The sequence below is a fragment of the Macrotis lagotis genome, chromosome 5 (assembly GCF_037893015.1).
Source record: "Macrotis lagotis isolate mMagLag1 chromosome 5, bilby.v1.9.chrom.fasta, whole genome shotgun sequence".
Lineage (NCBI taxonomy): Eukaryota > Metazoa > Chordata > Mammalia > Peramelemorphia > Peramelidae > Macrotis > Macrotis lagotis.
This window is the reverse complement of record NC_133662.1, coordinates 200,437,476-200,462,326: the sequence shown is the minus strand read 5'-3', so window position 1 is coordinate 200,462,326 and position 24,851 is coordinate 200,437,476. Positions and strand designations below refer to the sequence as shown.

The 24,851-nt window shown below is 35.8% G+C and overlaps 1 protein-coding gene and 1 non-coding gene across 3 annotated transcripts in view; both read right to left on the bottom strand.

The window, feature by feature from the left end:
* Nucleotides 1-24,851, bottom strand: part of PALMD (palmdelphin) — an 83,967-nt gene that overhangs the window by 27,951 nt on the left and 31,165 nt on the right. For both annotated transcript variants that reach the window (XM_074188243.1, XM_074188244.1), the window contains exon 3: nucleotides 18,727-18,851. In XM_074188243.1, coding sequence (XP_074044344.1) covers nucleotides 18,727-18,851 — 125 coding nt within the window. The remainder of the gene's footprint in view (nucleotides 1-18,726; nucleotides 18,852-24,851) is intronic.
* LOC141490367 (U6 spliceosomal RNA) lies at nucleotides 20,042-20,148 on the bottom strand. Its single transcript, XR_012469194.1, has one exon. It is a non-coding gene; the product is annotated as a U6 spliceosomal RNA (small nuclear RNA).

Here is a 24,851-nt window from a genome sequence, read left to right as displayed (position 1 = left end):
AAAAGCCTGTTGGCCCTTTTTAAAAAGAATTTCATTTAAAAGAGGAGTGGAAAATCCTGACCTTTGGGATGATCAGGCTCTGGATTTAATTTCATTTAGCCTGTAGGACAAATGCAGGTAGCTAATATCTCAATTTATCTCCATAGTGACAAAAAGGCAACATAATTTTAAAACACAAGATGGGGGTATTGCTTCAAGAAAGTCATGCTGCTTCTGTGTTTGTGCTTGCTTTGTTCTCTCTCAGACAGTATTCCTTTCACTATATGTGGGTCTCTTGCAGCTCTATCTTCCTCAATATGTCCATCTTGGCATCAGAATATTTTGGATTCTTTTTCTGAGTCTTCCACTTTATTTTCTTTATCTTTTTTCCGATCCATCACTTTTTTCCTAATTGGTCATAATTTAGAACTATAAACAGACACAGGTATAACTGATTGTAATTAATGAATACACGTTTTGTTCCTTGATCTTAATTTCAAGACATGTTCCAAATTAAGCTACTTTTCATTTATTTGATCTTATATGTACATCCTTCCCTCATCCATTTGGCTCTCAGTATGTAAAAATGATTTACAATCCTTGATTTAGAGCTATGTAGATCTAAGGCTTAAACTGGTACTTCCTTGATACCTTTTGTTAGGAAAGGGCTTTAAGCTGAGGTGGGAGGAAAAGATGCTTTCTCTCCCCCCCCTCCCCCAAGCTGAAAACTGTTTGGAGATTCTTTTGAACATCCCTCTCACCTTCATGCTGTATCTCTTTTACCCTGATGCTTCAGCATTTCCATAAGTACTGCCATTTCCTTCTCTGGTAGGTATTGCTTTTCAGAAAAGGCAATGGACTCTTGGAAATGCTGATTAAGTATGAAAGAAACAGGCTTTGCAGTAAGACAAATACCCTTTTTTGGAGCCTCCCTGGCTGTGACAGAGAATCTGATGGATGTTAATGCCTCTTAGAGTTACTGGTAGTTGGTAGGCAGGTACCTGAGTGCCAATTTAGATAAGCAGAGTACACTAAAGGGGAGTTGTAAATGCTCTCCATTATCAGAATCATTCTTCTGCCTACTCATTTCCCTGGGGAAGTGGTGGTGGGGGGCTATTTTCTGGAGCTTGCTAGGTAAAAGCAGGTATCTTTCTGTTCTTCCAAAGTTCTGGTAATAACCCCCTTCATCACCAAGGGAAAATGCCCTGAATTCAATCCCAATAGCAATTTACTCTCTTACAAAACGGACTGAACATAAACTTCAGGTGTCTTAAGTACTGACTCTTTTGGGAAAGCAATTTTTTGGCTGCTGAGAATCTATTTGTCTCTTTCAGATTTTGCTAGTATTAAGAAGAAATCATGGCCAGGTAGAGTTTATTATTCTCAGACAAACAGATTAGAACCAAGGATGGGATATTAATAACCCCCACCCCCACTCAATGATTCTACATGCTAGCTCCTATCTGGACTGTTACCTAATTGTTAAGAAAAAGTTACATCTGCTTTTGAAAGCTGCAGTTGTCAAGTATTTTGCTAGGGATGGATTTTATTTTCTACGGGGACAATTATGTTATTTTACATGAGGAAACATTTCCTAATAATTAGAACCATTAGAAAATAGAATGGACTATTTCAATAATGGGTTACTTTACACGGGAGATCTTCAAGCAGAGAATGGATAAAGCACTTGTTAGAGATGTTGCAGAAGGATTGTGCAGAGATTATATAGTCGCTGAAGTCCTTCTGTGAGGAAGTGCTGCATAGTGGGGAGGGCAGTGGATTTGGAATTAGAAATCAGATTTGAGTCCTTAGTTTCCTATTTACTCCTTGTGTGAACCTGGATGAGTTGTTTAAACTTTTTCGGCCTAAGGATCCTCATCTCATCTTTAAAACGAAGATGTTGGATTTGGTGACCTCTAAGATCATGTCTAGCTCTAAACTTTATAATCTGATCCTTTATAAACTCATCAGTTCTGGGATTCTGTGATCTCTTTTGCTAAGTAAGCACTATGGGGAAATTAAATAAGGATAAATCAATATGGTGTCCTTTATTATTTTCTTCTTCTTCTTTTTGTGGGGGAACCAATTGGGGTTAAAGTGACTTGCCCAGGGTCACACAGCTAGTAAGTGTCTGAGGTCTGATTTGAACTAAAATTTTCCTGATTTCCTATTTTACAACTCTATTCACTGTGCTCCTAGTTGTTCCAGTATGGCTGTCTTTAAAACATAGCATTCACTTTGCTCATCAAAATAACTATGGAATCTTTTCCTTCCTCTTAAATAAGATTTTAGAATGGCAGAAGCAGGTAGTCAATTTGTATGCTAGTCTTTCTGTGTAAAGATGACGCTCTTGAAACACATTTGGGGGCAAATACCATGAATTCTCACTCATCATAGTGGTGCCAACTAAGTAAATGTAGTGGAGCTAACAATTTACTTAGCCTATATAGAGATCCTCATATGAATTATGATCCTTAACTTCGCTGGTGATTTTTGGATTATTGTAGGAATTTCGCCCTGAGAAATCCATACTTATTTTTGAGTTCTTGAATATTGAGACAAGATCTCAGAAGTCAATACTAACATTGCATTATCATTAGAGTGGCCATAAGTTAAATGTGTATATACATATACAATCCCACACATACTTTGTTATATATGTTTAGTATGAGAGTATAATACTCAATATATGTTTGCTGAATGCATTAGCATGACAAGTTTATTCTCTACCTATTTGTCCATCTATCCATCTATTAATCATCAATCTATATTAATATCAATCTCTCTCTCTATGTATATATACATATATATGTATGTATATATACATATATGTGTGTATATATATGTATATATATATATATATATATATATATATATATATGTACCTACATGTGAAACCAGTTTTCAGGTTGAATATAACACATCACTGTAAAAGTTTAGCACCTCTTAGCAAGGCATTACCTAGTAGCTATAATTACAATCCAGAATGTTACTATCTTCATGAACTGATAACACATTCTTATATTATGAATATAGATCTAAAAATATCCTGGAAAACTCAATCAATAAACTATACTTGAACTGGGCCATTAGATTAGAAGTTTCTTGAGGGCAAGGGCTGTATTTTGCCTCTTTTTGAACACCCTTCATTTATCACAATGTTGGCACATAGTAGGTGCTTATTGTTGCTATTGTTCAATCACGTTTTTAGTCATGTCTGACTATTTGTCACCTTATTTGAGTTTTCTTGAAAAAAAATACTGGAGTGGCTTACTATTTCCTTCACCTTATTTTGAAGATAAGGAAACTGAGGCAAATATGATTAAGAGACTGCCGAGGGTCATACAACTATTAGTGTCAGAGGTCAGACTTGAACTCAGGAAGTTGAATCTTCTTGACTCCAGGTCCAGAATTCTATACACTGTGCCACCTAGTAAGTGCTTAACAAATATTTATTGATTGGTTGACCCAATAGCACAAATTGAACTATTGCCCACAGTTACCTGAATACAACAATGATTCATTAAAACTAAAAAACAGTGTTTTTCCATTAATGCAACTATCCCAAATACTCAATCTTCAAGATATGTGGCACAAAAACATTTAAAAGTATAGAAACTTGTACAAGGAAAAAATTTCATGAGAACAAGAAGAGATAAATAGCATCTCTACCATGCTTTCTGTTACTGGCATTATACCAAAGATGCTTTCAGTAAGCCTAGAGAAGATGAGCTTATATTCGAATACTTTTGTCCAACTATAAAAAGCAATTTTTTAACTTGCCTATAAAAGAACTGGTAGAATACTAAATATAAAGGCATGTTATCCCAGTAATGTTTCCTTTTCAGTCCTAGTGAATAAGATAAAACCAATAACAATAGCAACAGCAATAACAAAAGGGAACCTTGTTTTTGTCACTATGAGTAAGTCCTTCACTGATGCAGATCAGAACTCTTCAATGACTTAGTAAACGATGGCATGAGTTGCTGTGACCAAAAAATATTTATTAGCTGCGCTCAACCTTAGTTATACCCTACAACATTAATTTAGTTAGACCCCTCCTTAGGGGACAGATGTACAAATAAGTCATTAGACTTGTCCTCATGGTCTTACCAGCTTGGTGGGACCTGTCAGGACTTGTGTACTGATGGTTTAGCCTTGAGAACCTGTGTATAACTCCATGTCATAATTAGGCAGTAGAATGTTAATTTAGTGGAGGATCCATATTATACTAATTGCCTGCCATATATGATCGTATTGTACAGGAAAGTTTTATAGTTAGACTTCCCTGTGAGTTTTAGCTAGAAATGGTTTAGGGTTGTCCAAGGATAATGAGTGAATTTGTTCTATAATGTATAAGCCATATGGTTGGTGGTGATAGTGGTAGGGAGCAATGTTATATATATTGTCTTTAAAAACATCTAGCATTTTGATTAATTTAATAAAAATTTTACTTCAGTACTTAAAGGATGTATAAATTCTTCAATGTGGCTATTTGCTTGACTGATGCTGACAGCAACCTCTCCTCTCCTTGACTTCAAGGAGTGTTTTCAAGGGTTGTTATGCCCCAAATTATTCTTTAGGAGATAATCGGTCCTCTGGTAATGAATGCCTGACAATGATAATATATATCATTGATCTGGAATGGTCAGGTTTGCAAGATGCTTCACATACATTATCTTGTATCCTCACCACAATCTTCTGAGATAAATAGGGCAGGGGTTTTAATTTCTACCATTTTGATGCCTCTACAAATTCTTCTTTGATTTCTCATTTGATGTCGAGGTGATCCTTGGTTATCTCAAATTTAATAATATTCATATGTAAAATGCTTAAAGTGCTAAATGCTAGCTATAATTATTAATACCATTATTATTGTCAAAGGTCATGTTAATTGCGTTTAAGCTCTAAGATTTCCAACTAGGCTAGAAAGCCTTCAATAAGTCCGAGCAACAGACATGGAGCTCATCATTAGCAAATTGGTCTTGACAAGGAATTCTTTGATCAAACCCAAGAAAATGTAAAAATAGGTCCTGTAAGCCCACTTCTGTTTCTTCATTGATGGTAGTAGAAAGATAGAGAATTAACAAGTCTATATTTGAATCACACCATTTCTAGACTGTCCAGAAATTAGCCCTAGACAGTAGGTGACAATCAAGCACAAAGTCAGAAGACAACAGAGACATCAGAAGATGGGATCAGCTTGCTTTGCAAATTGGGAAAATTGATTAGGTGAATCAATATATATGTATATCTATTTGTAGTGTGAAAAAAACCCCTTGTTTTGTATGAGTTTATCTCCTAATGCATGGTGCCCAAGGAGGTAATAATCTCCATCTTAAATGTAAAGCACTACAATATCAGCATGTTAGGTTGAAAATAATACTCAAAGAATTACTTAAAGAGATTAAAATCTCTTAATTCTTTTGACATTGAGAACAGTTTGGCTAAAAAAAAAACAAAGCTCTTCATTTTGAATTAAATATTTGAAACCAAATTGATCTATATGGAACCAATTTCTGTCATTTATATATTTCAGATTTAATTTTGAAATAAATTTCTGGGAGGTTAACTATAGAAGCTGGTAGAAGGCATAGCAAATTGATTAGTTATGGATATCTTTTTATTCTCTACATTCTGAGCACTTAAATGTTAAATAATTGTAATAATAATTTGATTTTACCTCCACCCAGGTGGAGTATAATTCTCAAGTGACCTTCAAATATTATAGATAAAAGAATATGGGAAATTAATATGATTACTAGGGGTTAGTGAAATATTTTGCTTATTTTAAATAAGTTTTAGAGTAAAGAATTCTATAGAGAACAAATTATATATAATTATGTAGTAAAATGGAAAAAACATAGTAAATAGTAAAGGAAGCAAAAGCCCTGACTCTTGCTTGAGAAAAGACTGGCTTGATGCCTTGTAGTTCCCAACATTTACCATTAACTTTTAAAATGGTCAGTGTCAAAGAATAGTGACTCTGACCTGTCTTCCATGTTCAACTTTGTTAATTGTTCAGTTCTATTACCAATACCGGAGCTTAATTATTTAATGACAAAAAAAAAATACAAGTCTATCTCTAGTTTAGAATAGGACTATCAGCCAGTTGGTCAAGACCAGGGGTCCAGATGGAAACACATATGATGTAACCAACTACTCACATTACAATAGGAGCTACTATCGGGTGGGAGAAGAAAATAGCCAAGAAAACAATTTATTTTGGGAAAATGGTAAAGTTAACTCCTGGGGGATCCCCTGGGGAACCATATGCATGACCACAGCACAGAGACACAAGGCCAAAACATAACTAATATGAATAACTTTTGCAATGACAACTCTTGGGAAGCTTAGTCCTTTTCTTGACTGTTTTGCTATCTACTAGAATACAAAGGAGCTGGTTACCTATCTTTTGATTCAGTATCAACAGTTATGCATACCTGGGTCTTTGCTTTTCCTCAAGATTTGAATTTCAAAAGGCTTTATATAGGCAAAGGTAATTATGGTGAAAAAAAGAACTAAGAATATTTTACAAACATTAATGAGATAAAAATATATTTATTTCAAAGTATTACTGATTCTAGAATTTCCTTTCTCTTTCTATGGACCAGAGGTGAGTAATACATTTTTTCATGTAAGATAAGATTGCCTTGTATTGGATTATAAGCCTGAAGTATCACTGACAGGTATGGGCAAGGAAAAAAAGAAAAAAAAGGAATGGAAAAAGCAGGGGAAGAAGACAGAAGAAGATGAGAGGGAGAAGAAGGAGGAGGAGGAGAAGGAAAAGGAGAAGAAAGAAGAAGGAGGAAGAAAGAAAGAAATTAAGAAGAAGAAGGAGAAGGAGGAGGAGAGGAAGGAGAGGAAGGGGAAGAAGGGGAAGAAGAAGAGAAGAAGGGAGAAGAAGAAAGAAGAGGAAGAAGGGAGAAGGAAGAAGAAAGGAAAAAGAAGAAAGGAAGAATGAGGAAGAAGGAAGAAGAAAGAAGGGAGGAGAAGAAGAAGAAAGAAAGAAGAAGAAGAAAAAGAAAAAGAAAGAAGGAAGGAGGAGTAGAATTAGGAGGATTAGAAGATTAGGAGAAAAACAGACACTTGAATCCTACTAATGCTGTGACCTTGGGCAAGTCACTTAAGCCCATTGCCTCCATAAAATCTTAAAAGAAAAAGTAAGGTATTTATTGATTGTTTTTGTTATCATTGTCTGTGCTTTTCATACTATAATGTGAGCCAGAAATTTTATGTATTGGGTTCATTGTGTTAAATAATAAAAATAATTCCAGATTTTGAAAAAAAGCAACAATAAAATAAATAGGATTTTTTAAAGTAAGGAAGGAACCCTTGAGGAGTAGTGTTTTCATAGACACTTCTAGGATTGGAAAACTTCTCAGTGGCTTTGGAAGACAGATCAGTCACCATTCTTTGACACTGATCATTTTATAAGTTAGTGGTAAATTTTGGGAATTACAGCAAACTCCTAAAAATGTTAACCAAGGAGGAATTGATGAAAATTTGATAAATCAATGAGTAAAATATGGATGATTGAACAATGCATATGACCTACAAAGAATCATATATAGAGAGAGAGCTAGAAGGAAACTCAGAAGCCATCTAGTATGATTTCTTCATTTTATAGACTAAGGGGGATTAAGTTAATTTTCCACTTTCATGAGAATATAAATTGTGTAGCTTCATGTCCCCCAAATATATTTTCTATACCCAAATACTAGCAAAGCTTTTTCAGAAGAAAAAAATATTATTTATGCCTTTAAAAAACTTACCAAAGGCCCAACAATCTTTCTACATAACTGCCTGTCTATCTTGTCTTTGAGGGATATTTGCTAGGGGCAAGGAAGAATAGGATGCCTGTAGTTGGGACCTGACATTTTTCATAGAACATGTTTTGCATGAGTTTATTGTAACAAGTTTCATTTCAGGCATAATTTTTTGACCTGTAATAGTGGCTACTATTATGATGGAGGGACAATAATTTGATCGAAAATTGTAATTGACTCAAGGTTTAAAAACATCAACAAACATTACTTAACCTCCTTAGATTTTCATCTTGCTGCTCTTGGACACTTTTTTTTTTTTTAGGTTTTTGCAAGGCAAATGGAGTTAAGTGGCTTGCCCAAGGCCACACAGCTAGGTGATTATTAAGTGTCTGAGATGGAATTTGAACCCAGGTACTCCTGACTCCAGGGCCGGTGCTTTATTCACTGTGCCACCTAGCTGCCCCTTGGACACTTTTTGAAACTAAAACTCTCCAAGCCATCTTTGTAGTTTTAGGAGAAGAAATGTTTCCCCACACTCTTTGTGCTGAATTCCTCTTCCAAACTACTACATTTTCTCACCTCATTTTGAAGGAAGGCTATTCCTTGAATTCTGTGATATGACTGGTTCACCATCACTCACTACCACAGTTTACTCTGAGCCTTACATTCCTTTGTAGTATCAATTCCACATTTAAATCTAGATTTCTAAATGAATCTTTGTTTCATATAGGTTTCTGTGGAAAGCCCTTTTCAATTTGGAGCAAATGGAAACTTGCTGAAAGGGAGACAAAGTAGCTGAAAGGGGTACCTTGGCATAGTTAAAAAAATTCTTACTTGAGAACACTTAATCATAAGTAGATTATCATTCTAAAACGGAATACAGTGTATTTACATCATTCTCCTTGGCAGCTAACCTTTTTTCATTTTATGGCCGTGACATTTTTGTCAGGAACTGTCTGAGCTCCAATTAGAGCCAGAGGTCTTTGGAGAGATTTCAAGAAGAGAAGTAACTGGGGGGGATGGGGGGTGGTGGGGGGAGACAGTTTATTTCAAGGCAGCTTGTTAGGGGAAGGTCATGATGAAAAAAAATACAGCTGGGTCACTCATAGAAACCATAGGCAGAAGCAGCAAACAGCTGTAATCATGAAATTTTGGAGTTTTCCATGTCGTTGGTTGAAGCAATTCAGATGCTTGTCTGTTATTTGACTGGTGAATGAGTGCAGGAATCACTTTAAGACTAATTTCAAAGCAAACCTTTAGAACTGAATTGAATGGGCAATGGGATCATGAGGCAGGTTTGTATTTATGTTCACAGGAAATGAATGAGTGCATGTGACTGGTCATTTCAGTTGTGTATGCTTCTTTGTGATCCTATTTGGGGTTTTCTTGGCAAAGATACTGGAGTTGTTTGCCGTTTCCTTCTCTAGTTCATTTTACAGATGAGGAAATAGACTTGCCTAAGGTCATACAGCTAGTATGAGGCTGGATTTGAGTTCAGGAAGATGAGTCTTTCAGACTTCAGTCCCGTACTTAATCCACCATATCTCCTAGCTGCCAAATGATAACATTTTTTTTTTGTTTTGTTTTTTGCAAGGCAATGGGTTAAGTGACTTGCCCAAAGTTACACAGCTAGGCAATTATTAAGTGTCTGTTTCAAATTTGAACTCAGGTCCTCCTATCCTCTGAACCACCAAGCTACCCCACAAGTGAGAAGTTTTGCTCTCCATGAATTACCTTATACTTATACTTTGTACATATTTTATGGTTTTTTAAAAAATCATTGAACATGTTTTTTTCCCTTACTGGAATGTAAATTCCTTTAAGTCAGGGAATATTTTATTTTTGCATATGGGTACATAGCCCAGAGCCTGGCACAATATATACATTCACTTGCTGATTGGCTTATTTACTTAATCTGTTAATTTAATTGGAATTTGTGAAAATATACAAAACATTGCATTAGTTGATTGTCTTTGTAAGACTAGTATAGTGGTTATTTAATAAATGCTTATTGAAAGAATTACCAATGCTTGCTGAATCTCCAGGTTTCATTTGGGAGGTCAACAACACTGTTAAAAACATGTTGATACAGAGGGTGTTTTAAGTAAAATTTTCCATGCAGGAATTTTTATATTTAATATGTTAATCAAGGGCACCTAACAAGATACTTAATAATATCCAAGCAACAAGAATTCCAGGAACCATGAAAACTTACTCTCTGAAATAGCACCTGTCCTTGAAAGAGAGGAGAGGATGAGTAAACAGAATGGCTTTTTAGAAAAAAGGTTATGTATGAGTCAGAAGTCTCTGCTAATACATTTACCAAGCTGAAATTTCATGTGGATACATGCAAGAAGTGACGCAAATAAAAATGGAACTGTGTCATGGTTTGGAATGGATACCCCAATAAAGGGCAGTGCTTAAGGCAGCTACTACCATAAAAGTTCTCTTTATGAGTTGTAGCACAGACATATTCTTAGACCTTTTATGTGTCATAGATAAGTGATAGTTCTATTATTTAATTCACATAAGCTATTAAGCTCTGAGATTCTTTCATTAAAAAAAATTTGAATTACCTTGCAGGGTTAAACTCATTAGTCTTCACATTCCTATGTCCTATAATCATGGGCCTATAGGGTTGGAAGTGTCTTCTTTCTTATATGCTCCCTAATGTCTAACAGCTTACATAGTACCAACATTTGAAACATTCTATACCAGTGGGTTTCCAGCTTTTTAGTAGGAGAACCATGCTTAATTTCAGAATATTTCACAGTCCCCTCCCTCATTTCAATAATGTAATAGTTGTCTTGCTATAATCCATTGATTGGAAAAAATACATAATTGACCAAAGACTATTCTGAATTCAGTGGCATTTTAAAATGAATTTGTATTTATTAATCACAAGAGCACCTACATTCATTTGAAAAATAGCAACATATGTATGAGAGATTAATTTAGTCTACAAGACCTCTGATGGCATATTTATTATGCTGAATCATTTAATGAGATTCCTGATGTGGCTTTGTAGCTTTCAGAGATGGAAAATCTGATTGCAGGTTAAAAACAAATTTCAACTTGAAATCTCTTTCCACATCCTAGCTTATTTGTTTCATTGCAACAAGTGTATATAATTTTGTAGATACCTTGAAATAATTTGCCACTTTCTGCTCTAAGGAGTCTAGGCTCCTTAGGTTGGTAACTACTGCCTTAAACAAATTCATTTATTTTTTCATTAAATAAAAATATCCTTTATTCCTCACCTTGGAGCTACCCTACTGGAAACCTTACTCTCTCAAATCCCTCTTACTTAATCAGTTGCCAAGTCCTGTGAATTCTATCTTTGTAACATTTATATATGCCATCTTCTCTCCTCTGACACTGCCTCTACCCTAGTGTAGGCCCTCATCACTTGACATCTTGACTGCTATAATGTCTGGAAATTGGTCTCTCTGTTTCAAGTCTCTCCCCATTCTAGATCATTCTTCAGTCAGCTTTCAAATTGAACGTCCCAAAGTTCAAGACTGACCATGTCATGCAGTAGTCTATTAACTGCAATAACTCTATTATCTTCAGAAACAAATATAAAATCCTTTCTTGTTTGGAGTCCTTCATAACCTGACACTTACCTACCTTCTGAGTCTTACACCTTACTCTCTTCTACAACCTCTATAATCCAGTAATGCTGACATTCTTCCTGTTCTTCCAATAGGACACTGTGTCTTTTAACCCTGTATATTTTTATTGGCCTATACCCCATCCCTAGAATGCTCTTCTTCCTCATTTCTACCTCTTGATAGTCAAACTGTACTTTCTGCAAGAAGCCTTTCCTTTCTTACTTAATATCAATGGTTTCCCACTAAATTTAAAATTATTACAACCCTCCCAATTTTTCTATATTTACGCATACATATACAATTGATTGATTTGCTCACGATCAAGCTTCTATGTCAGATATGGAGTCTGAACTTAGGTCTGCCTGATTCTAGGCTCATATTTTACTTATTAAGATAAATGAGTTCAAGTATTGAAAAAGTCAGGTGGGTAGAATTTTGACAATGCTACAGACTCTGAGGTAATATCAAAGGTACTATTTTGAGGCTTATCTCTTAGTTGAGAGACCTGGCAGAGTGCAAATGTCACACTCAAGTAGGTACCTAAGTTAGGAGACAAGTTGAGGTTAGGGTTTTCTGTTTAAGATGGGGAGGGATCTCTCTCTCTCTTTACTTCAATCAGCCTATTGCCATTCAAAGTCCAAAAGAAATTATACTTCATTAAAGTTGTAATAAAATCCTTTTAAGTAGGGAGAGTTGAAGCCTTCAAGAAAGATTAAATTCCCCAAATAACATTCTTTAGTAGTTTTTTGAAATATTATCTGAGAAAAATAAGTTCAATTATCAGGAAAAGCTGCTTTGGCAATGTGACTCCTACCCTACTGAGTAACACAAGAGCTGCTTAGAGGTCTCACGCAAAGTTGGGTTTTTTTTTTTTTTTTTACTCCTTTATGATGCATGTTCTGTTCCTGGTAAAGTAGTTCTTAACTGGAAAAATCTGCTTAGAAGACCTTTGATGACTAGTCATTTTACCAATTCAAATCCCCTTCAGTATTGCAATAGGCTCCTAATTGCCCTACCTGACTCAAGTCTCTTCACTCTGCAATCCATCTTCTCTACACAGCTGCCAAAAGGATTCTTCTAAACAGTGTGTCTGACCATATGGCTCTGCTACTCAATAAACTCCAGGGGTTGACTATTTTTCCTACCGTGGATACAAACTCCTCCATTTGGCTTCTAAAGCTCTTTACTACCTAACAGCAACTGACCTTTCCAGTCACATTATAAATTACCTTCTTTAATGCACATTTTAGGCCAGCTGTCTTGCTCCACATTTATGACACTCATTCTCTCTCTCCTCCCTTTGACATCGTACAGGTTGTCCCTCGTGTCAGAATATAGTTTCCCATCTTTAGTTCTTAGGCTCTCTAGCTTCCTGAAAATTTCAACTAGTGTTATCTTTAATATGGATCTTTCCTCCCTACAGAATCTTCTTCCCTTCAAGTCATTATGTATGCATGTATACATGTATATATGCCTGTATACACATATGCATGCATGTGTGTATGTATATTCAGTATAGACACATACATACACATACATACATGCTGTCTCTTTGGATATAATTTGCAATTTATCTATTTATTCATTTGTTTATTTATTTATCTATCTATCTATGTATCTATCTATTTATTTATTTATTTTTTGCAAGGGAAATGGGCTCAAGGCCACACAGCTAGGTAATTATCAAGTGTCTGAGACCAGATTTGAATCCAGGTACTCTTGATTCCAAGGCCGGCGTTTTATCCACTATGCCACCTAGTGGCCCTCTTTGGATATAATTTAAACTCCTTCAGAAGAGGATATTGTTTTCTTGTTTGTTTTTAGTCCAAGCATCTAACATAATATCTGGCAAATAGTGTTTGGGGGCAGTTGGATGGTATAGTAGATAGAGCACCGGCCCTGGAGTCAGGAAGACCTGAGTTCAAATCTGACCTCAGACACTTAATAATTTCCTAGTTGTGTGACTTTGGGCAGGTCTCTTAATTCTATTGCAAAAACAAAAAACAAAAAAATGCCCAAACAAAAGCCTGTGGTCTAATCTCTTTGGGCAGTTAGGTGATGCAGTGGATAGAGCACTGCCTTGGAGTCAGGAGGACCTAAGTTCAAATCTGATCTCAGATACTTAAGCTGTGTAACCTTGGGCAAGTCACTTAACCCCATTGCCTTAATAAAAAAAATTTAAAAAATAGTAAATGCTTAATAAATCCTTGACTCAACAAGCAATTCACTGCCTACTATAAGAAAGGTATGGTAATGATACCAAGACAGAACAAAACAAGAAAAACTAGTCCTCCCAGGGACAACAATATAACTGGCCAGGGCATATTTTAGGCAGATGGTTATTCTAGGGATGGATTTTAATTATTCGGTCCTTGTTAAAGGTGGGGAGATGGACAATTTTAGTTTTCAGTAATAGGACATTAAACCTTCTAAAATGAACAGAAAGAGAGAAGCAATGAGCAAAATAACTGCTGAAAACTTAGCAATATGGATGGGAAGATTAGATTAACCCTCTAGTAATGGCAGTGACTTGGTCTCTCTAAGGGGTAGGGAAGCAAACAGTACATCAAAGGTCTCCTCTACAGGAAAACCTTGTTTGGCTCCAGAGAAGCTGTTTACTCTGATGTGAACCCCACCCTTGGGTAAATAGGTGCCTTGAGCCATTAGCTATGAAATTTGAAACATACAAGTGCTGGAGCATTTAAGCAGATGCTAAAAGCAATCTTGAGTTTGAATAAAAAGCACTGGGTTTATTCCCAGCCTTGTCCAAACCTGTTAATGCGGTTTAATGAATTGTAGCAGCTTTGAAAAAAAAAATTAGCTGTATCCAAAGAAAGACAGCATGAGAAGACAAAGGAAGATTCCAAGAGGAAAGCAGAGACTGCCTTAGCTTCTGGGAGTGGGTTGAAGAATTCAATTTAGGCTCAACTCAATGACTGGGCTCTGAGCTAGAGCATGATAGAAAAGAATCCCTAGGACAGAATGACTGTGTTATTGCATAGCTAGGAAGGCAGGTAGCCCAATGGCTAGAACACTGGATGTGGAATCAGGAGACCTGAAGCTGAATCCTGCCAGGCAAGCTTTTAGCTTCTTTTAGTCACAGCTTCCTCATCTGTAAAATCGGATTACTAACACCTACTTCACAGGGTCATTGTCAGAATCAAATGGGGGTAATTGTAAAATGCTTTACCGACCTTATTGCACTTTATTAATGTTAGTTATGATCACTTATTTTTATTAATGAGTAATTCAGCAGACATTGCAGTTATTTCTAAGTGCTCAATATTTTTTCAAAAACAAAAATTGGTAGACATTGCTTATTTTTCTTTGTACAGTATAGGAATAGTTGAACTGGAAACATAAAATAGTATGTTTTCTAGAAATCACATTTAAAAATGCATTTTTAAAAGTTTGTAGAACTGAACCTAATTAGTTTTAGAGCGTGTGCTCAATCCAGGCCTTGGCACATAGTAGGTACTTAACGTGTTTATTGATTAATTGAACCTGGCTGGAGTACTTAAAGACTATGGGGAGTGGATCAAAGATTTACTGGGTTCTGCTTACCAGGAAGAAACTTTGACTCTTGGCCAAGTGATTGTCTCTGCTTGCTGTCTGAGTACCAGCCAGCTAGCAGAGATTAGAGAGGCCTCTCACCAGAAGGTTGGCTACCAGATGGTGATTTTTTGGGGGGATTATAGTTCATAAATACATGCATCCCAAGGCATGGAACATTCATGATCTGTCTCAGTAGAACACTGCTGTCATCATGGATGTTTAAAAGTATGTGAGGAAAAGCATATATATTGTAGAAGTGTGTAAATAATAATAATAATAATAATAGTAACTAATTTTCATAGAGCCTAAAGATTTTCAGAATGCTTTATATATATGTATATATATATATCATTATCTCACTTGATATTAAGCAATAACTTTGGAAGAGAGTGCATTATCTCCATTTTACAGATGTAGAAAGATTGAATGAATTACTTAGGATCACACAGCTCATATATATATCTGGGACAGGACTTGAACTCAGCTCTTTCTGACTCTATCTACTATATACTGCCCAGCTACTTAGGTAACTTAGTGCTTGTATGTCTTATAATCATGACATTTTAATATTGAAAGGGACTTCACTAAATATCTAGCCCTGCCAAAAGAATATCACTTCCACCTCCCAGTCAAGTGATCATTTAGCATTCCTCAAAGACTCAATAAAAGAGAATCTGCTACCTCCAAAGGCAGATTGTTTTGGACATCTCTTATCCTTTCTCTCACTGTTTCTTGTTCTGTCTTCTGCACCCAAATCAAATGAAGCTAATCTTTCTTCTAAATACCAACTCTTCATATAGCTGAAGACTGCTATCATATCTCCTTTGAAGCTTGTATTTTCAAGGTTAATTATTTCTAGTTTCTTCAACTCACCTTCATATAAGACACTTCAAGACCTGGTTGCCTCTGAGGAAAATTTAAAAACCTCTGAAGATGTCAAGAAATGATATTTGTCTTGTTTAAAATCCTTTTCAGACATTTCCCTAAGGTTCTAGGTGACAATTAAACTTAGGGCAAAAGGTACCTCTGATCTAGTTGAGATCATTGCCTTCTCCATGAATTACTCTATGAGATAACTTAAAGACTGTTACTTCTGCTTCTTTCAGAAAGGTTTAGGGTATTGATAAGGGAGATGAAGTCCCTTTGTTAAATTCAGATCACCTGTGACTAGTTTGAGGGTGGAGAAAGTCCTTGAGGGGAGTGGTCAAAGAGAAATGGTAATTTTAAAAGGATTGTCCTTCAGGACTTTTCAGAAAGATTAAATGATTATTACTCTATTAGTTGAAATTGAGTTTTATTATTTTATGACATTTTCCTTGTTCAAGATTCCTAAAAATGTTAAATTGTCTTGTGTGTGAGAGAGTTTGGACATTTATCTTTTTAAGCTAGAAATATTTGATTTTAGAATAATGCTAAATTCATAAAAAATTGCTTCTGCCAGATATGCTTAAATGCAGATGATAATTTAATTTTTTCTTTGACGTCTTCCTTTGTACATCCTTTTTTAAATATCTTTTCTATAGTCCTTACCATACATGCTATTGGGGAGGTGCAGTATTGCAATCTCCCTCTTTGTTTCCAGATTATAAAGTTATAAGAAGTGGGATCACACAATAAGAAGTGGACTGGCAATGATACAGAGATAAAGTGTGATCTTAGGTTTGGGAGGAAGATCCATGAGTTGATCCAACCTCTCTGTTGGCTGCTTTGCAACAAAAGGATGGAGTACTTCACTCTGTTATTTCTTTTCCTTGACTGTTTGTGAGAATGTATATCCTTCCTTTCCCTCATCCTTTGGTTTTTTGGACATGGCAACTATCAGACACTGTCCACTGAGATTTCATAGCGAGATTTCAAATTGCATCAGTAAAAGGAGAACTTATACTAATGAAATTCATGATTTTTGAACTATTTAAATGGGGACAATCTGATAAGAAAAACTAAGGAATCATGGTTCTTACCATCCATTTTAATTTTAATTAAAAGAGTCTGTGAGAATGGCTCTTTTAGACAATAATATTAAAAACCCTACCTTCCATTTTAGCTTTTCAAAATACTTTTATCTTCCCTGCCTCATTTAAGTTCAAGCATGCAGGGATGGCTAGGTGGCACAGCCGATAGAGCACCGGCCCTGGAGTCAGGAGCACCTGAATTCAAATCTGGCCTCAGACACTTAATAATTACCTAGCTGTGTGGCCTTGGGCAAGCCACTTCACCCCATTGCCTTGCAAAAAAAATACCCTAAAAAAAAGAGAAGTTCAAGCATGCAACAGTTTTATCCCATCTCTTTTCTCTTCTCTTTTCCCTTTCCCTCTCTCTCCTCCCCTCAGGTTCCTTTCTTCTCTCTCTCTCTCTCTCTCTCTCTTTTCTTCCCCATCCTCTTTATATCACCTAGTTTGGAAGTATATGGTCACCTAGTCCCACTATGGACAGTCATGGAAGCTTTTACTTTTTCTGTTTACAATCTAGGGTTTTCTTATTTCCCTCCTTCAGCAGCCTGGTGGCCCCCAGTTACCAAAGGCTTAAAGTCAAATTAAGTTAACAAACACTAGATTATTCAGTTTTAGCTCATTGGAACTCAGAATTCTCAAGGGAGCCATCAACTTCAGTCTCCTCAGCAGTGGGAATTATAGGCATGTGCCTCCAAACTCAACCTGCAAACAGGTTTTTATTGACCTGCCCGTCATACCTAAGGGTGACTGGTAGGTTGTAGTGCTAACAAAGGGATAGACTATCCAGAAGGGGATAAATATTGGTGACTAAGTGATCTAGAAAATCATGGGAAATAAGAGGATGTAGCCTGTGGAGGTATTCTAGTCACTAATGTGTTGATTGAGAAAGGTTATGGAAGAATTGTCTGGGCAAAAAACCCCTTTTCAGATAGATTCTTGTCTTGACAATGACATTTTTCATTTCACATGTGAGGCTCAGCTAAAGTTTGGGTTCATATTTTCCATGGCTGTGGTCTTGCTTGTGCCTCCCTTGTCTTCTTTAGAAACCAAAATGAAAGTTTTGATTGTGCCTCATGACTGGTTATTACACTTAGAATCATAGGAATGAATAGACCTTAAAAAGAATAGACAGATATGATAACAAGGCTGATGCAGTAAAACAAATCAGAATCTAGTTAGCTTAAGAGCATTTGGAAACTGGGAATTTTCACTGAACCTCAGTCTATTTTTTCATATCGCTCAACTGAGGTCAAGATGACTGAGTGGTACAAGGAAAAGATTAGGAGTCCAAGAATTGAGTTTGAGTCCCATCTACGCTTCTTTGTGTGTGTGACTTTGAGAAAGGTATTTAGGTATCTAAAGTCTTGTAAAATGATAGACTAAGGAAACCAAATTTCCTTCTATCTCTAAATCTTATGGTTATAGAAGTAGCTAAGTGATGCAATGGATAGAGCCCTGGCCCTGGAGCAAGGAAGACCTGAATTCAGCTCCAATCTCAGGCATTAGTTGTATGACTCTGGATAAATCACTTAATATATTTTAGTTTCTTTTTCCTCAACTGTAAAATGAAGAAAAGAGTAACACTTACCTTCCAGGGTTATTGTGAGTTTCGAATAAAGTAACATTTCAAATTCAATTCAATAAACATTTATTGGGCACCTACTATGTGCCAGACAATGCCCTAAGTAAGTGCTAGGGATGCAAAAGAGGTAAAAGACAGTCCTGTCCTCAAGGAACTACCAAACTACCAAACTTATTTTAAAGTGCTTACTACAGGTCCCCACACATGTTAAGCATTTAAAGAACTTGGTTCTTTTCCTCCTAAAAGGAGGGAATCTACTGAAAAAGAAACTGTACCTTAAGATGCTCTGCTCTAGAACTTTGGTTTGATGTTGGTCTCGTTGATTTTGCTTCTGCATTTCTTCCTGTTCTTTTCCATTGTTTATTCCATCCAGGAGCCATTTCTCCCTCAAGGCTTTTTTCTGACACCAGAGAAGAAAGACAAGATGAGCTTTCAGCCTAGTTAGATGCTTCATGTATCATATTAAAATTTCATAAGAGGATAAAATGGGTGGAGTATGTTAGAAAATTTTAAGCTCTTCAAATTTCCTCCATAGAAAAAGACAGAACATTCCCTCAGAGAGAATGTAGCAGTAGAAATAAACAAAATAGCAGTTGTTCTCCTAAGACAACCCGAGAAGACCCCAGGAAAGACCTGACCTCCAGGGACAGAACCTCAGCTAGAGAGACCTGCAAATGCCTCCAGGCCAACTCTGGGGATTCAACAAATAACAAGCCTGAAGGGCAGCTGGGATAGGGAGGAGCTCCAGTCTTTGAAGTTTTCTTGTCACAGACAAATATGGGGGGGGGGGTCTGAAGGATGAGGAGGAGAAGATTGAAGGACCTTTGACTGTCAAGGAAAGACAAGCTCAGCTATATTGACCATTGTCATGCTGGATTGGACAGTCACTGTAAGGGAGAAGGAGCTAACACACACCTGGTGAAGGCAATAGCAGAGGGGCAAGGACCCTGCTGGCTGTGGGCACTTGCAGGAGAGCAGAATCCCTTGTTTCAGTTCCAGGGCAGAGAGGACAGCTATAGTTTGCAACAACCAGAGGGACCTCAGAGAACAAGACCATTTGCAGGATAGTATGACAGTGATAAGGATTCTAGTGGTACCTTAGTAATAGAGCGAATTCAAGGTTGAGCCCCAGAATGGAACTCAGAAAATAACAGTAAAAAAGAACCTGGTCTCTGGGGCATCATTCCCTATCCCTCAGGACTAGAATTTGATTACATGAATAGCTCCTAAAAACAAAATAAAGCCACAAAATGATAAAAATGAGTAAGCAAAAGAGAAAGACTCTAAACACAGATAGCTACTATGGGAATTAAGAAGATCTGGATTATTATTGAGTGGAAAATAAAGGAGATAAAAAAAGATACTGCTTTTTCCAAGATTTCCTCTCATTTATAGTGGAAACTGCAAAGTCTTGCGTGATCCTGACTGTCACTCCTTGATATTTGAACTGCTTGCTTTTGGATTCTTGTAATATTTTCTCTTTGACAAGGGGATCCATAAGTTTTGCTATGACATTCCTAGGTGTCTTTATATGGGGATTTATTAGAGGAGGTGACCTATGAATTCTTTCTATATCTATTCTACCTTCTGAAAAATATGGAACACTTCACGAATTTGCCTGTAATCCTTGCGCAGGGGCCATGCTAATCTTCTCTGTATCGTTCCAATTTTAGTATATGTGCTGCTGAAGCGAGCACGATACTGCTTTTTCAATGAGAAATGTCAAATGGATCCAAACTCAAAAAAAGTTCTTGGAATAACTTTAAAAAAAGACTTTAAAAATTAAATAAGAGAGATCAAGGACAAAACAGAAAAAAAAGAGTAACCCAAGAAAATCAAGAAAATTATGAATGGACAGTCAATTAACTTGAAATAGAGAATCACAAACTTAAGGAAGAAAATAATTCCTTGAAAACTAGAATTGGGCAAAGAGAAGCTAATGATTCTCTAAGACATCAAGAAAGAATAAAACAAAATCAAAAGAATATAAAAATAAAAGAAAATGTGAAGCATCTCATCAGAAAAACAACTGATCTGGAGACCCAATTGAGGAGAAATAATAAGAATAATCAAATTACCTAAAAATTACAATTAAAAAAAGATTTTAATACAATATTACAAGAAATTATCAAGGAAAGTTTCCCTAAAGAAAAAAAAAAGATTCACCAATCATCACCTGAAAGAGATTCCAGGAGGAAAACTTACAGGAATATCATAGCCAAGTTTCAAAGCTCTCAGGTTAAGGAGAAAATATTGGAAGTAACAAGAAAAAACGCTCAATTTAAATATCATGGAGCTACAATAAGAATTACACAAAATCTAGCAACTTCTGTACCAACAAAGTTAAGTGTAATCCTGAATGAAAAAAAAGGACATTTAGCAAATTGAAAGACTTTCAGGCTTTATGACAAAAACAACAGAACTTAAAGGAAAATTTGACATAATATCTAGGAGAAATATAAGGCAAATATTAAGGACCTTTTATAAGGGACTCAATAAGGTCAAATTGTTTACTTCTTACACATGAAAAAAATGGTCAGTTTTCTTATGACTCTCATTTTTATTGGGGTAGTTTGAAAGAAAGACTTGGGCTGGGCTGAGCTGAGCATGATGGGGTGTTACTAAAAAAAATAAAACTGTCTAGGGAGATATAAAAAGGAACAATTATCTTATACAAATGAATTTTAAAGGAAAAATTGATAGAGAAGTTAGTAGGCTAGAGGGTAGGTAATGCAGAACTAATCAGGAATGGGTTAAAGAGAGGATCAATATTATATATATATATGTAAAGGTATAAAAAACTTGTAATTCACAAAGAAATAAGAGGACAAGAGGATAGGATCTGGGGTGGTGGTAGAGAGGATAAGAAAAGGACTCCTGGAGGGTGAATGGGTTAAGGTAGCTGACTGAAGTAAAGCTGAGGAGAGATAAGAATAGGGTGAGAATTGTGAGGAAAAATAGAAAGGAAGAAAATAGGCTGCAAGTAATTATAGCTTAGAAGATAAATGGGATAGCTTTATCCATAAAGTTGAAACTGATATCAAATTATAAACTTTAATTCAACAATATGTTACTTTCAGGAAATGATATAAAAATGAGAGATACATACAAACAATATGAAGGTCAGGAGTAGAATTTATTATATTAAAAAATAGAAATAGTAATTATGACTTTGGACAAAGTTAAAACTAGATTTAATCAAAAAAGAAAACTAAGAAAACTACACTATGAGTAAGTCATATTATTCAATATTTAGATCATTTAGTATAAAATATCTGAGAGAACACCTGCCAAACAGACACAGGAACTATATGAACATAAACATAAAAACATTTTTATACAAATAAAGTCAGTTCTAAATAAGTGAAATAATATTTATTGTACAAGGGTAGGTAAGGTCAATTTAATAAAAAAGACAATTTTACCTAACTAATCTATTTATGTAAAACCATCCCAATTAGATTAGTAAAAAAAATTCATACTGAGGTACAAGAAATAATAACAAAATTCATTTGCACAAAAGGTCAGAAACTTCAAAGAAAATGGGAAAAATAGAAAGGTAGGAGATTCAGAAGTATTAGACTTTACCCTATAGTATAAGGTTGAAATGTAAAATGAATAATTTTGATTATTTTAAATTAAAATTTTCATGTATAAATAAAATCTATGTAGCCAAGAATGGAAGGAATGCAGAAAATTGGGGGAAAACTTTGATAGGTAATTTCTCAGATGGGATATCATTGGGTTGAAATGTTGCTGTGGTGTAGGAAATGATGAACTGGTTGAATTAGAAAAACATGGAAAGATTTGGACAATGAAAATACTATCCACTTTCAGAGAAACATAACAAATGTACATAAGCATAGTATCATCTTACATATATGAGTGTATATCCATGTATATGCATCTATATCTCTATCTCTACCCCTGTAGAGGGCCAGCTCCAGAGAGTGATATTCACATATACTTGGTGACTTTTTCCATCAAAGATTTGTATGGATTATTGCTCATTGTATGGATCTGTTGGCTCACCAGTGAACCTTGACCTAGGATAATCTGTGGCTCTGGAGGTGGTTGTAAAAGGTTTCTTTGATAGAGAAGTAGGCAGATTTTTAAGAATAAATATTGTAAATTTACCCAGGAAATTGTAAAACTGGGTCTCCTTTAACTGCTCATTCCTGAGTTAAGTTTTTGCTATAAAAAGTCTGAGTTTCCAAAAATAAAGTTGGTAGATTTTCACTTCCCAACCTTTCGTGTTTGGGTATGTTTGTCTACCTGACCTGACTCTCAGAAATTCATGTCCAGACCCACACCAGAGCTATTGCAGGTGATTATACCCCTATATTTGTCCACGATTAATTGTAGTCTTCTTTGGGTGGGGGCTAGGAGGGGAAAAATAAAGTAAAAAGTACACCACAGAGAACAAAAGAAAACCTACCAAGGATGCAAAGTAAAGTTGGACAGCTTTGAAAAACTAAGTGTAGTATTTATTATATTGGTTTTCTTGAAATGGGATTTTATTGTTTTATATTGAATCTTCTTTTCTTTTGCTGTGTATATGGCAATTTTTTTCCCTTATTTTGTATTTAAGTTTAAAATAAATTTAAAAACTTCTAAAAAAATAAAAGATGATGACACAGTGGAAAGAGTCCTGTTTTTCTACTAAAAGCACCTGAATTCAAATGTCAGCTGGCTTTACTGTATATCAACAGCACCAAATGTTCAGGATCTACAGCCAGGGTGGACTGAGTGAAGTCAGATTTAAGCTGAGATGGCTCAATGATAGAACATTGGGTCTGAAGTTCAAATTTGACCTCAGATACTTACTAGCTGTGTGACCCTGAGTAAGTCAATTAACCTTTGTCTTAAACCACTGAAGGAGGAAATGGCAATTTTTTTTTTGGTCAAGAAAACCCCATGGACAGTACAATGCATAAGGTCAAAAAGGGTAGGACACAAGTGAATGCCTGAACAACTTTCTGACTCCTGGTCCAGTAAGACCCACACATATTTGTCTCCCCTGGTTAGACTGAAAATTCTTTGAAAGCACTCTGAATCCCCAGTGACCAGCACAATGCCAAGAATATAGAAAGACATTTGATAATTACTAGTTTGATTGATTAGCTAGTCTGGGCTTCTGACAACTGACGTGGAATTTGTCACCATGCTCCATTAGAACATTTTCTGGCTTATATTTCATTGCCAAAGCCTTTAAGAACCCTTGATCACTTCCATACAGGGGTGAGGCTTTGGAATAGTAGTTTAAAGGAGAGCAGCATCATTGGTAGTGTTATAGCATTGAGAGTTGGAAGCAACCTTTGCTATCATTCATATCAGCACTTAATCATATCTTTGTCGCTATATCTTTGTTTCTATACATCTTGACTCCCAGAAAGACTGCAAGTTCTTGAGGGGAAGGAACCTTAGCTTATACTCTTTTTGTATATACCAAAATTCCTACCATATCATGGAGCTCTGTTAGATTAAGTAGAATAGAATGACAGATGAAACCTAGTGTGAAAGCTGACCGAAGGGTCTTATGCTATTACATTTCTTGTCTTTTGTCCAAACAAATACAATGCAACTGGAAGTTTATCAAGCAGCTATTTTTCATAAGACATTACAATGGGTACTGGATTATTAAGCCAAAAGGCTTTATGACAACTGATAGAACAATTTCTGTCCTTTCATTGTCTACGGCAGGTGGGGGAGGGAAACACAACATACTGATAGTTTAGAGTGTATACACACAAATGTATTATAATGACTGGGGTTATTTGTAAATGAAAGAAATAGATAAATTCTTCTGTAAAGATAAAGTATAGATTGAAGAGCTAGGACAACATTGGACATATTTTAGTAGAACATGGAGGTTAGCTTAGAAGAGTTTTTTTTTTTTTTTAAAGCCATTCCCCAATTGGGGAAATTGGTCAAATGGTCAAAGGATATGCAAAGGCAATTTACAGATGAGGAGATCAAAGAAATCCATAGTCATATGAAAAATTGCTCTAAATCATTACTTATTAGAGAAATGCAAATTAAAGCTTCTCTGAGGTACCACCTCACACATCTCAGACTGGCCAATTTGACCAGAAAGGATAATGATCATTGTTGGAAGGGTTGTGGGAAATCTGGGACACTATTACATTGTTGGTGGAGCTGTGAACTCATCCAACCTTTCTGGAGAGCAATGTGGAACTAGGCCCAAAGGGCAACAAAAATGTGCATACCCTTTGACCCAGCAATACCACACTACTGGGTCTATACCCTGAAGAGATGATGAAAAAGGGTGAAAACATCATTTGTACAAAAATATTCATAGCAGCCCTGTTTGTGGTGGCAAAAAATTGGAAATCAAGTAAATGTCCTTCAATTGGGGAATGGTTTAGCAAACTGTGGG